Consider the following 18145-nt stretch of genomic DNA (forward strand, 5'->3'; position numbering starts at 1 on the left):
CTGGTGTCATCGTCATAATTTTTGTGTGTGTAATTTCGCAAGAACTGTAGTTTCCGCTTTGAGGTAGGCTGTGGATGTAGACGAGAAATTTTGTTTTTTTCAGGGGATGGACGCATGCCTGTACAATGAAGCTCATTGTCGATTGTATCTAGTGCCACTTGTAGCGTCTCCGTTTGTTCTCGAGCCGTATTACGGCACGCACGTGGTTCAAAGCGTGATGTCGTCCGCGTATATTGTGAATCATAGGCCATCGATTTTGTCTAGTTGCAATGCAATTTTCGCCATGCCGATGTTAAATATAAGATGGCGGAAATGACTGAGCCTTGAGGCACACCAGTGCAGTCTGTGAAATGTTGCACCGTGTGGTTGGTATCGATTTGAATTTCATAGGTTCGGTTACTGAGGAAGATTTCACAAAGTTGATGACGAAGGCTCCAACTCCAGTGTGGATGAGCGCGTCGACAATGGCTTGATGGCTGATGGTGTTGAACGCCTTGTGTAAATCGACAGCTACGAGTATGTCGGGACGGCCTTTGCACCAAGGCACCCTGCAATGCAGTAGGATGGATGGATGGATGGATGGATGGATGGATGGATGGATGGATGGATGGATGGATGGATGGATGGATGGATGGATGGATGGATGGATGGATGGATGGATGGATGGATGGATGGATGGATGGATGGATGGATGGATGGATGGATGGATGGATGGATGGATGGATGGATGGATGGATGGATGGATGGATGGATGGATGGATGGATGGGTGAATGGGTGGGTGGGTGGGTGGGTGGATGGTTGGATGGATGGATGGATAAGGCTGAACCCTTTGAATAGGACGGCGGCGCCACAGGTCGCCTAGCCGTGAGTAGCATTAATGTAGTTTGGACCTATTCTTGTCTTGCTTTCAGCCACCAATCAGCTAACCGTCATTTGGTTATTTCTACCCTTTTAAGGTCTATTTTTCCTCCATTATCCTTAAACCCCAATGCTTTGGCTAAATCTAGCTGCCCCATTGCCTTGAACTATAGGACGGAGCCCTTTCCAGGAAATTATTAAGTGTTCAGCCGTTTCCACATCCTCCGCACACACCCTGCACAGCGTGTTTATCTCTTGGTACTTCACTCGGTACGTCTTAGTCCGTAATACTCCTGTCCTAGGCTCAAACAACAATGAGCTGCCCCTAGAATTATCGTAAATATTTTCTTTGGCTATTTCCTGCTTGAAAGTTCTGTACATTTCCAATGCTGATTTGGTCTCCATCCCTGTTTTCCACAGACCCCTCTCTGTTTCTTTAACCTTTTCCTTGATTGATAATTCCTGGCTGGTCCCCCTACTGCTGTCCAAATATTTGCTTGCCAATTTTCTTGTCCGCCTTCTCCATCTTGTGTCAACATTCCTCATGTAGAGGTAGCTGAAGGCTTTCCTAGCCCACCGCTTTTCGCCCATTTTTCTCAATCATTGCTCAAACGCTAGCTTGCTGCCAGCTTCCCTGCTATTAAAAGAAGACCATCCCAGGTCGCCCTGCACACCCTGGTTTGGCGTATTCCCATGAGCTCCCAAAGCAAACCTACCCCCCTCCCCCCGCGCTGCTTAATTTCCATGCTTGGACCTCTGATATCATACCCAGGAGTGCATTGTCAAAAGTTAGACTAGGAACCATCACCCCTTTCCAAATCCCTCGCACCACTTCATAACTATTGTAATTCCACAGTGCTCTGTTTTTCATGACGGCTAAGTTTCTGCTTCCCTTAGCTGCCAAATATTTTTCATGCTCCGTTAGATATTCAGCTCCATTATTCATCCCCACCCCAAGATACTTGTACTTATCCACTACTTCCAGCATGTCCTCCTGTATCCTATGTTCGCCAGCCTCATTATCATTAAAAATTATGACTGCCGATTTTTCCTTGCTAAACTGCAGACCTAACTTATCTCCCTCTGTACCGCAGATATTCATCAACTCGATCCGGCAAATATACCCTGTTATCAGCCATCAGTACTATATCATCTGCATACATTAGCCCTGGTAATGACTGTTGGATAAATTCTCCTTGCTTGAGTAAGCAAAGGTCGAAGCCGAGTCCACTCCCCTCTAGTTTAGCCTCTAATCCTTGCAGGTACAGCATGAACAACAAAGGTGACAGGGAACATCCTTGTCTAAGCCCCCGCTTTACCTCTACAGGCTTCGACACCTTTTTTTTCCCATTGTATTAGCGCCTGGTTATCCTTATGAATATATTTTAAAAGATTGGTTACTCCACTTTCCACACCTAATACATCCAGAATACTTCATAAGTCAATACACTGTGTCAATGAGAACAGATTCTCCTCTAACCTCCTTTGTTTCCGGAAACCATTCTGCAGCTCTCCCAGCACCCCCTTGCTCTCTACCCATGCCTGCAGTCTGTCCTTTATAATATGCATCATAAGCCTGTAGACCACTGATGTTACTGTTATGGGATGGTAGTTGCTTATGTCAGCTTTGTCCCCCTTTCCCTTTTATCCTCCTGAGTTCCCGTTATAAGGCATTTGTCCAATATATTGGACATCGAATACTACGCCACTACTCAGGCATCAAAGCTTTTTAGCCGGTAACACCCAATCGTCCAATATGTTGGATAATGTTGGACACCTACTAGCGCCACCTAGGAAGTTGCGTTCAAACTGCATCAGTTATTTCACGGCCGGTCTCGAGGGAGAGCGCGCGCTCCCCTCGAGACCGGCCGTGGTTATTTTGCTACCAGGGGAGTTTGCAATGGCGGCGTTCAGCAGGGCATCTTTCTACGGCGACCGCCGGAAAAGTAAGTTCTGTTTCTCGTATTTTCACGTGTATTTCGGCACAAAACCTGCTTCAAATCATAACTTATGTTTCAGAGAACACGCAGAACTGAAACTTTTGTTTGTGTGCCCGCTTTCTGGCGTTTCCTGCTCGTTTTATTTTGAATGACCAACACGTGGTATGCTGGCACTCAACGCGGTCTTTTTGAACGCAGAAATGCGATGGCCGCCAGAATGAGCTTAGCGCGCCTTAGTTTTATCGGCGCAACAATTCCATTGCCGTGATGGAGGTCTGTGCGTTTTGGACTGTTTTGTATTTCTGTGCACTAAACATTCTTTTTTTTTTTTGGTCAGGGTATAGGCCTTTGGTGTCAGTCGAAACTGCAGACACAGTCCTACAAAGAATAACTGCTGGCAACTCATCAGATATTGACCTCTCTGACAGCGATGAGGACACCATAGTGGACCCCAGCTTTCCTGGACCACTGGGAGCTGTCAGCTCTCACGATGAAAGTAGTGAAGAGGATGGTCCGTCAGCTTCTATCGGCAAAACATCTGGAGCACGCTGGAAACGTCTTAAAGGGTAAGCATTCTGACACTGTGTATGGCTTCGCTGTGTTTGTTGTGACGAACCTGCAAAGAAACAATTTTTATATTTTACACACATTTTTTTTTATTTCAATGCAGGCCCATTACAACATGGCTTCCAGCTTTCGTTCCCGGCAATGCTGATGACAGTGAAGTGCGGTCCTCTTGGGCCCCCTACAATTACTTTTTGCAGTATGTACCTGAAAAGGCATACGAAAAAATGTCCTACGCAATGAACGGAATCCATGTGGAAGCGACTGGACGTTCGTTGGATGTATCAGTTGAAGAACTTAAGACATTTTTTGGGACCTCATTGACGATGTCATGCTTGGGCTACCCACAGATTCAGATGTACTGGCAAAGAAAGACAAGAGTTCCGCTTGTAGCCGAAAACATGACTCGTAACAGGTATTTCAAGTTACGACGCCGGCTTCAGCTTGTCAATGAGCTTGATGTTGGCGATGAAGAGAAGAAAGAGGACCTGCTCTGGAGAATCTGACCCCTGGTCTCTTTAATTATGGATGGGTGTCACAAACTCCCTCGCCCCGAGCACGTTTGCATTGACGAGCAGATGATACCGTTCACCGGGCGAACACAACTCAAGCAGTTTGTACCACGCAAGCCAAATCCTGAGGGGTTAAAAAACTTTGTTCTAGCAACACTAAACGGTCTCATCCTTGATTTTGAGATTTGCCAAGGTAAAAAAAACAAAGTTGTATGCTGGAAGCTCTGGAATAGCGGAGTCAGCGGTGCTGCGACTGACAGAAACACTCAGCCCAGGGACGAAATTATATTTTGATAGATATTTCACTTCAAGTGCACTTCTGGATAAATTTGAGCAAAAAGGCATTGCTGCGACTGGACCAGTGATGAACAACCGACTGCCAAAAGATATCAAGCTGTCCAGTGAAAAAGAACTACAGATGAGAGGGCGAGGCGCTTCAGAAGCACAAATAAGAAAGGACTATCGGCAAATTGTGGTACGATGGTACGATAATAAGCCTATTACGTTGCTGTCGTCAACTCATAGCCAGGAGCCAGAAGACAGCTGTCGCAGATGGTCACGCAAGGAGACAAAATACCTTGACGTACCCCGGCCACATGTCAAAATGTACAACATCAACATGGGTGGTGTTGATCTGGCTGATCGAATGATTAGCTATTACAGAATCAAGGCCCGGGTCAAAAAATGGACTATCAGAAGTATTTTTCATCTATTTGACATTACATTGAGCAATTCATGGGTGCAGTACAGTGAGGACATGCACAGAGAGAAAAAAGAAATCATGAAATTTTTAGAGTTTCGCCTTTCTGTAGCTGAATCTCTCGTTGCTGAAGGCCGCAAATAGGAAGACACTGATAGCGACAGTGACGAGTGGGCTCCTCCAGCTAAGCGTCCAAAAATTCACCCGCTGCAACGAAAGAAAACACCAGTGGGCACCTCCCCAGAATAACTGATGCTGTGAATGCCACCCGTTGCAGACTGCGAGGTTGTAGCATGAATACGAAGTTCTTCTGCACGAAGTGCAACATGTTCTTTTGTGTCACAAAGGACAGGCAATGCTTTGAAATGGCTCACAAAAAGTGACCAAATAGGTGTTTGTAACCAAGTGAAGGTTCACCTTTCTTTTTGGGTCGTATTTTGTTGAATATGTGAATAATAAAAAGTTTTTTGCACTTTGGAATCATATTTCATGTTAATTTTCCTAGCATGCCCATTAGCTTAGAAATAATCGGGTAGAGTGCCAGTGTCCAATATATTGGACAGCATGTTATGCTAAAACCGCAGACAATGGTGAAGAAATAAATTGCACTTTTCTTCCTTGTAATGTACACGTCATTTTCTGAAACTTTCAAAACAATCTGTGAACCTAAATGCACCTGGGAACTCGGGAGGATCATGCTCATCTTACTTAGTCTCAATTCATCAGGAACTTCGCCATCCATTAACATTTTGCTCACCACCTCTCTTAACGTTTCCTTAGACTTTGGGCCTAATGTCTTTAATAACATAATAGGAATATCATCAGGGCCTGCTGATGTACTACTTGGTACTCTCTTCTCGGCCCTTTCTCACTCTCTTTGTCCAATTGAAACAGTTGCACTAACCGGTTTATCCTCCTCTACTAAGGCACCTACGACATTTCTTGGTTCTTTAAACTTTTCTGGTCGTATATGTTCTATTGCCTTTTCCCCTTCTAGCCGGATACCTTGATCTGTAACAATAGACCTCTGCTCTAGGCTAGTCTTATTACAAAGGGAATTCAGATGTTGCCAGAATGTCTTAGCTGCATTTTTGTCCTTTTTGTTTACTTCTGGCAGCCACTGGGACCCCTGTCTTCTAATTTTCTCATTGATTAAGTAGGATGCCTCCCTTCTACATTTTATGTATTTATCCCATTTCTCTCAACGTCTGCTTCTGGTTCTCCCTTACGCTTAGAAACTCTGTGTTCCCTGGACGCTTCCTGACGTTTCACTATGGCCTGCTTAACCTCCCCATCCCACCAGCTCTTTGGTTTTCGTCTTGTCCTTTTTTTCCCGACTCGCACCTTAGCCAGCTCTAGCTCAAACAGTCCCATTAACTTTGTGTATGTCCACTCTGCTTTATTATCCTCAGAGATTACTGCTTCAATTTGGTTGCTTGCTGTTCCCATTTGCTGCTCCGAGTAAAAGATCCCATCTGGCTGGTCATCATGCTTCATTCCTGCTTTAGTTTTTATTCCAAAACTCAGCTTGATACGTTTGTGATCACTGCCTAGACTCCTGGCGCCATGTTCATCTATGTTCATGACCCCTAGCCTATCGTACATCCTGTGTGACATTATTGCATAATCTATTGTCGAATGCAGACTCCCCACCTCGAACGTTATGACCCTGTCACACTTCTCAGTATTGTTACAGACAACTAAGTCGTGTCTTTCACACATATCCAGCAGCATGGTACCTGCTGAGTCTGTGTATTCATGTTCCCTATTACAATTATCTCGCATCCTTTTGCTAGCTCATTAATGTCATCTGCTGTACATTCCACCATTTTTTTGTTTTCCTCTTTGGCGGTTGCTCCTGTCCACAGGTATACAAAGCCAAGGAGTGTTTGCTCCCCTGCCACTTTTCCTTTTAGCCATAAATGTTCCTTGCATTCCTGCTTGACTCTTTGCCTATTTGTACTTTTATGGATGAATGCACCAATTCCCCCTCCCTTTCTACTGCCCTCTGTTCTGTTGCAGTATTCCCATGCATAATCAGGGTTACAGGGTGGTTGCTCCATGTCCTGAAGATGTGTCTCCACAAATCCATAAACCATTAACTTCTCCTGCCTTAGCTGCTCTTCTATTTCCTCCCATTTTAGTCTATTCCTGCCACCTTGCATGTTAATATACCTTATGTATGAATTAATTTGGCTCTTGCACGTATGCCTGTTGCTTCTCCTATATGGCTTCTATATTTCCCTGATCTAGGTTCGTCCTCCTGGTTGCCTTTGTTTACACTGATGGCTTCAGGACCCTGGGCCCTCCTAAAAAGCTGCTGCCAGGTGGCCTATCCTGCCTCCTACCCTCCTACCGGTGGCCGGCTGTAGTGGATGCCTTCTCGTGCAAACGCGTGGAGGCTGGCCTAGTACACATCCCTGTTAATCTCCATTGTGTTGTATCCAAGTCGTTGGCTCAGGCTCCTAATAATGATCCGGTTGGCCTGGACTACTCTCCCCTCTGTTCTGCTGGACTGCCCTTGGACTTCCGGGATTGTGCATATAGTCACATGCACTTTCTCAGAGGCCTCATTTATGTTCTTTAACCTACTTCTAACTGCCTCTCGGGATTCCGGCTCGTCCCCTTCAAGTCGTCATTGAGTCCAGCATGGATGATGACCAGGGTTTCTACATTCTTGTTGTTCCCTACCACCGCCTAGGCTTTGGCCACCGCTTCTACCATACCTTTTCTCGATTGGGCCTCCACTTTCAAACGCCTGTCACCCTTCACTGTTGTTAGGACAGCCTCCTCAAATATCGCTGCATTGGAGTCCCCCACCACCAGAACCCTTCTACGTACGTTCTAGCCTTTCGTCTCCACCAGTTCGTTCTCGTTGGCTCTCCTGTCGTAGCGGCGTTTCACCCTTCTCGCGCGATTCCGGGCTTGTCGTTATCCCTCCCAGAGTTTCACGAAACAGGTGGTGCCGTCTGGTGGCTAAATAAAAAAGCTTGAAGGCGCTCACGCGCGCTGGCCATGCTTTGCCGCCGTTCCATGGCGTGTGCTTTTTGGATCGTCTTGTGTACCCGAGACTGGTCTCCCATTTGAAACTTCTAGTGGTGCACTAGTTTTTGTACTTGAGGACTCGGTGGCGTAACCGGAAATGTGTAATCACTCATTACCAAAGTTCAGACGAAGAAAATTGGGCGTATAGGTACTGATGCTTCGAAGGCTGCAGCAGTCGCGAAATATCTATCGCCGAGTGTGAGGACGCACAGCTCTCCGTGGGCGCCACTGACGACAGCGCCCCAAGCGGCAAGCTAACCAGGCGGACCGCCGAGAGACCCCGGCATGGGCGACTGCGCCAAGCAGAGCGAAAACGGGCGCCATTACCTGATGTATAAACAAACAGTTTTGCTTGTTATACCGGCTACGTCTACCACATGGTGGCAGCGGCGGGATAACCAACGCAGCGTGACACCCAGAAGGACAGCGAGCCCAACGTAAGCGGACGCAGCGTCATGCCAGACACTCGCGGCGCGAACGAAGAGCGCGCGAGCTGCACTCCGAGAATGACGTTCAACCCGCTCGCCATGGAACTGCCGACAAAGCTCGACTTCCGCTAGCCCGAAGACGACGCAAATCAACACATTACTCTACGCCGTGGGCGAAGAAGCGGAGGACGTGCTCGCTGCTTTGAAACTGACAGACGAACAGATGGCATCATACTCCGCCGTGGTGAGTGCTTTTGAAAAGCATTTCCTATCTCGAAAGAATGTCATCCATGAGAGAGCGCGATTTAACTCTCGGAAACAAGAGCAGCGTGAAAACGTCGACGCATTTGCGACTGAACTGTTCAAGATGGCCGAAAGATGCGATTACGGAACTCTCAAAGACGAACTGATTCGGGACAGGCTCATGGTCGGCTTGCGAGACGTAAAGCTCAGCCAGAGCCTGCAGCTTGACGCAGAACTCACTCTCGGAAAAGCAATTACAGCTGCTCGCAATTCAGAGAGCGGGAACACAAGGAAATTCGCTCCATTGAACAGCCAGCTCTCGACATGGGAGAAGTTCGCGGCCAGACAAACGTCAAAACTCACCGGAACGAAGCGAAGGTGCCTTTCAAGTCGCGCCCTCAACGTACACACAAGACGGGAGACGAACGCTGCAAGTGGTGTGGTGGTGTGCGTGACCACACGAAGACACAGTGTCCCGCGATAGACAAGACGTGCAACCAGTGTGGGAAAAAGGCCACTACGCCCGCGTCTGCATGTCTAAGCCGAAGGACGAGACCTCGAGTATCCGACAACGACCAAAAGATCTCGGAGAGCTATATCTAGGCAAAATCAAAGTAGGAGTGAACACGCCGTGGAGGATTACTGCTACCGTGAACAACTTGCCTTTTACCTTCAAGGTCGACACCGGCGCGGATGCGACTGCAATCGCACACGACCAGTACGACAGAAGCGTCATGGGACCGATCAAGTCAACGCAACAGCTGTTGATAGGCCCAGGCCAGACAGCGATAGCCACTGTTGGCTACATCGATGCAGCAGTCACCTGGCGCAACACTGAAGTCCAAGAAGCAGTCTTCATCATTAAAGGATTAAAAGGACCGCTGCTCAGTCGACCAGCTATAGAATCACTTGGGATTCTACAGCGCCCTCTTGAGCTAGACGAAACCCTCGCACAATCAAGTGATGTCCCCAACTTCTTGGCGTCATACCCAAAGCTAACGTCTGGGCTTGGAGTCATGAAGACTGAGTACCGCATCAAAGTCAAAAAGGATGCTGAGCCATACGCAGTCAATTATCATAGGCGCGTGCCTCTTCCACTGCTTCCACTTGTAAAGAAAGAACTAGAAAGGATGGAAGACTTGGGAATCATCCAGAAGATCGAGCGAGCAACCGAGTGGTGTTTTCCAGTGGTTGTCGCACGAAAAAAGAGCAATGAGCTGCGCATCTGCGTGGACTATGGTCAACTCAACCAACAAATAATACGCGAACGTGTGCTCATGCCTACGGTGGACTAATGTCTTGCAAAATTAGCAGGTGCAACAGTTTTCAGCCGCCTAGATGCACGAGCAGGGTACTGGCAGGCGCCACTGCCCAAGGACTCTCGCGAATACACAACCTTCATCACGCCAGTTGGCAGGTTCCAGTTCCTGAGGCTTCCCTTCGGAATCTCCACAGCGCCAGAGTTCTACCAACGAGAAATGCTCCGTGTGCTCGAAGGACTAGATGGTGTGAGGTGTCTACAAGATGAAATCATTGTCTCAGGGAAGACAACTGAGGAACACGACACCAACCTACTGCTGGTGCTGAGGAAGCTGGAAGATGCAGGTGTTACCCTCAACATCGACAAGTGCTCCTTTCTACAAACAGAAGTAACATTCTTAGGACACGTCGTAAACTCAACAGCTAGAGTCAGCGCCGACCCGGAAAAGGTCAGAGCCATAGTCCAGCTCGACCCACCATGTGATGTGTCAGAAGTCAGGTCTTTGTTGGGCTCTGTAAACCACCTAGCGAAATTTCTTCCAGAGCTAGCAGACTTTACGAAGCCTCTCAGAGACTTGCTCCACTAAGACACCGACTGGCACTGGGGCCCAGCTCAGCAGCAGAGTTTTGACAAACTCAAGCAAGCTTTAAGCAGGACGCCTATTCTCACTCACTACGATGCTCAGTCGCCTCACACAGTGTCTTGGATGCTTCCTCATACGGTCTTGGGGCTGTACTTCTACAGCAGTCGCACGAAAAGCTCCTACCTGTGGCATATGCATCACGCTCCCTTGCGGATACAGAACAAAGATATGCCCAAATCGAAAAGGAGGCACTGGCAATCACATGGGCTTGCGAACATTTCCGCAAATGCCTGCTGGGATCAACCTTTCACGTGGAAACGGACCACAAGCCGTTAATACCGCTGCTGACGACTAAACGACTTGACGAGCTGAGTCCTCGCCTTCAACGTTTCAGGATGCGCCTTTTGGAGTACGACTACACCAGGTCCCACACTCCCGGCAAAAAGCTGTACACAGCTGACCTTCTGTCCCTGAAGCCATCTGGGAAACCAGCAGACAAAGAAAGAAAGAAAGCATCCAGTCAGACGAAACACTTGCCAGGGTGGCTACCTTTTGCACTACATCATAGCCAACTGTGCATGGGCTGTCACCTGACCTGAAAAGGTACGTCGAGGTGGCTAGTGAGATTTCGCTCGTTGATGGTCTGCTATTCAAAGGTGACAGAATAATCATCCCGCCAGACATCAGAGTAGAGGTTTTGAAAAAACTCCACGCAGGCCACTTGGGCACAACGAGGTGCCGAGTGGGGGCAAGAGAATGCATAGGGTGGCCAGGCATAGGCAAGCACATTGAAGACTACGTGGAAAAGTGTTCAACTTGCAGAGAGCACAGAAAGCCAGAAACAGAACTCCTGCTTCTAATCCCATTGCCAGCACACCCTTGGGACACAGTCGGCATGGATCTCTTCACGCTGGAGGGGAAAGAGTATGTTGTAGTAATAGACTACTAATCCCGATTTTTCGAGCTAGAACAGCTGCCGAGGACAGCTACAAAAAACATAGCCCTAGTCTTGAAGCCAATGTTTGCACGGTACGGTGTTCCACGGACAATACGCACAGACAACGGGCCGCAGTTCACTTCCACAGAGTTCAAAGAACTAGTGCATCACTGGGGAGCCTCACACACAACCTCAAGCCCTTACTACCCGCAGAGCAACGGTATGGCTGAGAGGGCTGTGCAGACATCAAAGCAGCTTTTGAGGAAGTCTTCCAACATAGACGAAGCGTTGCTTGCCTACAGGGCCACACCCAGCGTGGAAGGGTTTTCACCAGGAGAACTCTTAATGGGACGTCGTCTGAACACCACAGTACCCTATTGCAAAAACCAGCGTCTCCAGTGCGAAACCAGTAAGATTTTCGCGCTAGTTTTGCACTGGATCTGCTGGGCACGCTGGAGGTCTGCGATATTCACTGGAGCAGTAACGGGAAGACACTGGCTGCACTGGTGCGATGGGAGAAAAACGCTGGGATTAGCCTTTTGACGCTGGGTGTGTCGCTGGCATCCGCGATACACTGGGAGAAGCGCTGTATGTGCGCTGGGGCCGCACTGGTCCCAGTGCCCCAGTATAGCCTGTGCGGCCTGCGGCGTCAGCCGGAGTAGCATCCCTCAGGGCCAACAGGGAAACAGCGTACTCGCAGTCGACCATCGGGGCGCATATGAAAAATATTGGTTCAAGGAAGCGCTTTTTGCTGCGAAGTCGTTGCGCATTTGTAAGAAAACAAAGGCAGTATCTTTTTTCTAGAGTTTCCATGTTTCGATAGGTCCTTTCGAGCGTTTCAAGAGAGACCATGACCGCCGCGCCTCTGTCTCATGACACACTGACGATTAACGCACAACTAAAGCTAGAATTGAATAATGTGGGCTACCATGCATAACCAACTTCAGACCTGATCTTTAGGGCACTCTAACACAATGATCACTGCCAAAATGTTCAATGCGGGCTCAATCGCAGGCGAGCGTAGCCTACACCACGGCCCAGTATAAACAGCAGAAAGAAAAAAACTAAAACGAGGAAGAGAGTAGTTTACCGAGCGATGGGCCCATGAGAGAAAAAACAACATACAGCGCTTGTAATGCGTAATATTTGGCGTGTTTCTCAAGCTTTTGCGCTCCTTCTTACTCTGCGTATGCAGCAGCCGAGCCCTCGGTCATCGCAACGCTTCCCGAAATGTTTACATACAAATAAGGTTTAGTTACACGCAATATAGGGTCATCGCTGCTGCGCTTGCCGCTATTGAAGCTTGGTCGCACTTTTTTCCTTGAAGGTTTGTACTAAAGCTCCGTGTTTAGCGAAAATTACGCCCACGGTAGCAGAGCACCACCGAAGAGCCGGCGTTCGTAAATTTACCAGCGATTTCAAACTCCACATGTTAAAATGATTCCAGTGCACAAAATAGCGTGCATAGGCACCCAGAACATTACTTGCAAGTCGTGAGAGCAGACAGCAAGCTCCAATGATCAAGAAGTTGTAATTGTTAGAGCGGTAGCAATGGCCTGTAGACTGCGAAACATGAAGTCCAAACCTTATAAATGCGGGTCATAGACATAAAATGCAAAAATGTTTCGAAGAATTCCAGTTCTCGTCGTGGCCGAGTGGATTCCACTTCCGGCTTCGCTAGCGAGCGGACGTGTATTCATGGGCTCCTACGGAGCGGTGTCAGCGGCCCAGCAGGGCCGCGGTAACAGGTTTTTGTCCTCTGACAGTGATTACCAGGTTGTTTTGCCCAGTCTTCCCGAAGGTCGGTTCGTTTTAAATACCGTATTTTTGCACGCTGACATAACTGCCCGGCCGTATAGGGTTGAGGATTTTCGAGACGCCCTCGCTCAGCTTTCGGTGCTCCCCGACGTTATCGCTTTGGGGGCGTATCGAATGAGCCATGTGTGGGCCGTTACACTCAAGGATGCCGAAGCAGTCAAGAAGGTGGTCAGCATTGGCGAACTGCAAGTGAAGAAGAAGCGCTGCCTCGTCATTGACCCGGCCAACAGGGACATACGCATGAAGGTGCACTGGCTCCTGCACAGTGTACAGACGAGGACGTGCGTCTCGCCTTCGCTCCTTTCGGCAAGGTCAGTGACATCTCTCGAGAGCGGTGGCGTGCTCAAGGAGTGACAGACAAAGGCTCTACCACAAGAAACGTGACCTTGAAGCTGAACGTCGGTGTGAAGGTTGACGATCTACCTCATCAGCTGAGCGTGTCCGGTGAGCTAGCTCGTGTTGTTGTGCCGGGCAGGGCTCCACTCTGCCTTCGCTGCCGAACCACAGGCCATATTCGCCGTGAGTGCCGTATTCCGCGGTGCGGTGTCTGTCGTCGCTTCGGCCACGACGAGAGCCAATGTTCGCGGACCTATGCCAGTGTAACCGGACCCGTGGGCAGTGAGGATGTGTCTGACCTGCTCATGGACGAGGCAGACGCGGAGGAAGCATCAGCTGCAGCAAGTGCGCCAGCCACTGTGGCGACGTCGAACAAACCTAAACCGCAAGTGGGGGACAGCACTGTACAAGAAGCAGTGGTTGAAGAACCGCTACAAATGCCTTCACGAGACATCGTGGAGACGCCGAAGGGCACGGACGAAAAGCCTGCAGACACCGCCGTGGCCGTCAGCCAAGCAGACGCCGACAGCATGGACACTGCGTTCGGAGCGGCTAACCTCCCGGCAGGGAAACGGCCGCACGATGACACCGACAGCAAGCAATTGCATCAGGAAGGAATTGGTGGAGACGAACCACCAGCGAAAACGCCAGGACCAGGTATGCGGCGATCATCCTTCAAGCCGCGTACGAGCAATCCCGCCGATGCTCGGCAGGCGGGCAAGCCGCCACCGTAGTTTTTGCTGTCAGGGTCGTAAAAGGATTGGGGGGGATATTGGTGACAACAATGGCTGAAACACTGTATAAATTAGTATTTGAACGGATGCCGGAAAAAATCGTTTACGTTCCTTTTAAATCCAAGGCAGAATTTTGGTTGGGAAGCATGCGGTTCCCATGGTATCGAAAATGTATCAAACGAGAAGCATGTTTCATTGTGATGGGCACCATTCGTTCGTGTCGCCATGGCAAGCATTCTTGAAACAGCGTTACGGGTAGCCACTCTAAACGTAAGAGGGCTTTGTGCAAGGAGACGGCAGTGCCAACTTAGTCGCGTTCTTCTTGACAATGACCTACATGCATAGTTGCCGTCCAAGAGACACAAAGTGAAAACGAAGAAGCGACTGATCGAATGGTGTCTAATTTCCGTATGCAGTTTCATGTATGTGTATGTCATGCAGATGGTGGATCAGGTGGTTGTGCCCTATTCATACGCAATAACATTGGGATTTCTGTGGAATCAGTGCTTTCTTGTCAAAGTGGGCGCCTTTTAGTCGTTGATTTCACCTATTCTGGTCTGTCTTTCCGTGTCATTTGTGCCTATGCACCGAATGTTGAAACAGAGCGTCGATACTTCTTTGAGCGTTTTGATGCTTACATACACTGTGACAGAGTGATAGTACTGTTGGGAGATTTCAACTGCGTGTGCTCAGCTTGGGATCGCGCTAAGCGTGCGCGTGTCCGAGACAAAAGTGCAGAGGTGCTAAATGCAATGGTACATGAATGCAATCTCGAAGACATAGGAAGCGTGCTGACCGGTGAAAATCGTCCGCAGTACACTCATTTCCAACGTGAAAGTCACGCGAGACTAGACAGAATATATGCATCACATGAGTTGGTGTCCTTATGTACTGCCTACGAAGTCAAGCCCGTCCAGTTTAGTGATCATTGCTTGGTGATGGCAACGTTTGGGGAAAGACAGAGGAATATTCGATTCAACTGGGACCTATGGAAATTAAATGTGAGGCTGTTTGAGGATGAGGTCTTCGTTAACGCAGTAACGGAAGAATTCGAAAAGTTACTTGAAATGCAGCCCCCCTGTTTTGCAGTCGAATGGGAGGAATTTAAACAGCGAGTTAAAATGAAAGCAATCGAAAGAAGCAGCCTCATAGCATACTAGCAAAGAGAGAACGAAACAAAACTCCAGCAAGAACTGGAGTTCTTGATAAGCATGGAAAATATTCAATTACACGAAAGAAATAAGGGAAGTTAAAAGCCAGCTGAAAGGTGTGGATGCGAAAAAATACAAAGCGGCGATTGTACGCGCTAGATCAGAGAAGCTCTGGGCAGGAGAAACGCCAACTAAGCGAGCGCTATCTGACGAAAAAAGATATGCATGTCAGAAAGAAATACGCCAGTTATCAACCGGGAACGCAATCACATCGGATAACACCGTTATCAAGAAAGTGGTTGCCGATCATTTTAAGGATCTGTTTAGTTGCTCACGCGAGGCAAAGGACGGATTCTGGAAATTCATTTCGCTTATGCCACGTCTCGATGAAACGGTCAAGAAGCAACTGGAGCAGCCAATTACTGAGGGCGAAATAGAATGCGCAATCGACGCCCTCGCCCTAGGTAAAACACCCGGGCCTGACGGTCTAGGAGCGGCTTTTTACAAATTTTTCAGAACGAAGGCAGCCCGCATGTTGCATAAGGTTCTGGATGAAGCTTACGAAATAAAAAGAGTGCCCTTGTCTTTTACAACTTCGCACATTGTGCTCATACCAAAGAGTGATGATGCGGATAAACGTTTGTTGGTAGGGTCCTATCGTCCGATCACTCTTACCAACGTAGACTACAAGATTTTTATGAAAGCTCTGGCCAAACGCTTGCAGTCAGTGATAACAACTTTAGTTGGACCGCACCAGACTTGTGGCATAAAATGCAGAAGTATAGCAACTAATGTCCATGTTGCTCGGAGTATTCTTGAGTGTTGCGATGCATTCGGTGACCGCGTGGCTATGATGTAGCTCGACCTGGCGAAGGCGTTCGACCGTGTATCGCACGAGGTTCTGCTATGCGTTTTGGAGCATTCGAACGTCGGTACTGTTATAACCGAGGGAGTGAGAATGGCCTACACGAACTGCTCAACGCGAGCCATAGTAAACAGAGAACTCACTGGCAGCCTGCCAGTTTTGTCGTCCGTGAGGCAAGGATGTCCGCTGTCACCCTTGCTGTTCGCTGTTTACCTCGAGCCACTCTGTTTGGCCATTGCAAATAGCCAACTTATAACAGGTTATAGACTGCAGGCGGCCCATGTTAAAATCTTGGCTTACGTCGATGATATCGCCGTTTTTTGCTCCGACAGAGACAGTATTCAGCATGCCACAACTGTTGTACAACAATTTTGTGAGTGCACCGGGGCCCAGATAAACTGGGAAAAGAGTCATGGCTTTTGGCATGGAGACTGGGAAGCCACGTCGGACAATTTTTGTCGGCTCAATTGGGCATCTGCTCCAAAACGTTATCTTGGTGTACCGCTTGATGCCTATCGCGACCCAGAGCCATATCGGGCTAACCAAGCATTGTCTGCAAAAGAAAAGGCTGACGCGTGGCAAGGAAGGCAATTGTCGATGTTTTCCCGAGCCACAATCTGCAATCTCTTCCTTGTATCTAAGATCTGGTATGTAATGAATGTGTTGGGTGCCATGAGGATCAGTGTACAAAAAAATCATCGTGTTTTTGCTGTGTTTATTTGGGCTTCGACATAGGAGAGAACAAGTCGAACCAATCTTTTCCTTCCTGCCACGAAGGGAGGACTAGGGTTTGTGCATTTATTTATGCGCCAGGTTGTATCGCGCTTTATTTATCTACGCGACCAAAACAATCCATTTCTCCGAACAGTGATTCAAGTCAGGCTCAGCAGACTCCTTCCAGGGTTCGTGGTGTCGTCATGTCAAAATATGTGCGGTGCCGTGACTGGATATCTGCGTGAAGTTATGCTTGCTTTTAGGTTGTTAAATGTGCGTTTCTCTCATGAATATCTGTGCAATGTCACCAAGAAGAAACTCTATAGAGACCTCACTGACATCATGCTTCCCCAGCCATTGTACCGTTTGCCATACCGTGGAGGCCCCGGACAAGACGTCCTTAAAAGAGTTAAAAGAATGCCGGTAATATCTTCAGTCAAAACTTTTTTCTTTAAATTGCACACTAACACGCTACCCGTTAAGACATGGCTTCATAGCAAAGGCATCTTCGTACCCTGGACTACCAATTGTTTTGTATGCAAAAAACCTGAAACAATAGAGCATGTTTTTCTTGACTGCTGGGACCCAATATTTCACTGGGATGTTTTACAGCGCACGCTTAAGAAACAGTTACCACTCGATCCATATGGAATAAGGTTCTTGCCGATAGAAACATCACAGGATATACCATATGATTTGATTATGCTTCTGGGCCTGCACTCAATATGGAAAACGAGGATGCAATTTGAACATGTTGATCTTGTCGTGCATCCTGTTCGCGAGCATTTTGTTGAAAGTGTCGTTTCACTAAGAGAGTGTTACCGAGCCCTCCCTGATCCACCAGAATGGATTACCTTGCTGGATGTTTTGGTGTCGCTGAGAGAATTTTAATCCGTGTTTGCCGAAGCCTGACTTACGCGTTTTATGCACTGTATTTCTGATTTCACTTTCAAATGTCAAAGTCGGCAATAAAGAAAAAAAATCGTCGTGACCGAGTGGTTAGCGTGTTGATTCAGTGATTTGGACTAGGGCTAGTTCGAAGCGCGCTTGGTGCACTCAATTTTTTTTTATTTTTTTTACCTTTGTAGGTTTTTTTATGTACCTAACTTGTTTCGATACTTTTTACCTTTTAATTTTTTCCCACGCCTTTTTTTCTCCGGGCGAACAGTGCCGCCAGTGCGAAGCGTCCCAGTATGCCGCGTCCCAGTGCGCCCAGTTTCCAGCGTCATACTGGGACCATAATCATGTATGGCGCTGGGGCGCTGGGCCCAGTGGCACTGGTTTTTGCAATAGGGTACCAACCACTTCGAAGCTGCTAGCCCCGAAGTGGGACGACAGCGAATTCAGACAAAATAATGAAACCTACAGAGCTCGTGCAAAACGATGATACGACATCCGGCACAAGGTACGGAGCCGAGAGCGCTTACCGCTAGGACCAGCGGTGCGCATCCTCGC

General features: G+C 48.2%; 1 protein-coding gene and 1 pseudogene across 1 annotated transcript; both read left to right on the top strand.

The window, feature by feature from the left end:
- Positions 1 to 2759: 2759 nt before the first annotated feature.
- LOC146175367 (uncharacterized) lies at positions 2760 to 5049 on the top strand. Its single transcript, XM_084580798.1, has 3 exons — positions 2760 to 2805; positions 3137 to 3365; positions 3470 to 5049. Exons 1-3 carry the CDS (start codon positions 2760 to 2762, stop codon positions 3867 to 3869), a joined length of 675 nt encoding a protein of 224 aa, XP_084436924.1. The 3' UTR covers positions 3870 to 5049.
- A 7562-nt stretch (positions 5050 to 12611) lies between these two features.
- Positions 12612 to 16833, top strand: LOC146175368 (uncharacterized; annotated as a pseudogene).
- Positions 16834 to 18145: the final 1312 nt, after the last annotated feature.

The sequence above is a fragment of the Amblyomma maculatum genome, chromosome 10 (assembly GCF_055883805.1).
Source record: "Amblyomma maculatum isolate TAMU_Amacu chromosome 10, ASM5588380v1, whole genome shotgun sequence".
Taxonomy (NCBI): Eukaryota; Metazoa; Arthropoda; class Arachnida; order Ixodida; family Ixodidae; genus Amblyomma; species Amblyomma maculatum.

Bases quoted from the DNA above. Each gene is read 5' to 3' on its own strand.
- LOC146175367 (XM_084580798.1), top strand. From the start codon at position 2,760: ATGGCGGCGTTCAGCAGGGCATCTTTCTACGGCGACCGCCGGAAAA. The intron at 2,806-3,136 runs GTAAGTTCTGTT...TTTTTTGGTCAG, and splicing joins CTACGGCGACCGCCGGAAAA to GGTATAGGCCTTTGGTGTCA. The intron at 3,366-3,469 runs GTAAGCATTCTG...ATTTCAATGCAG, and splicing joins CGCTGGAAACGTCTTAAAGG to GCCCATTACAACATGGCTTC.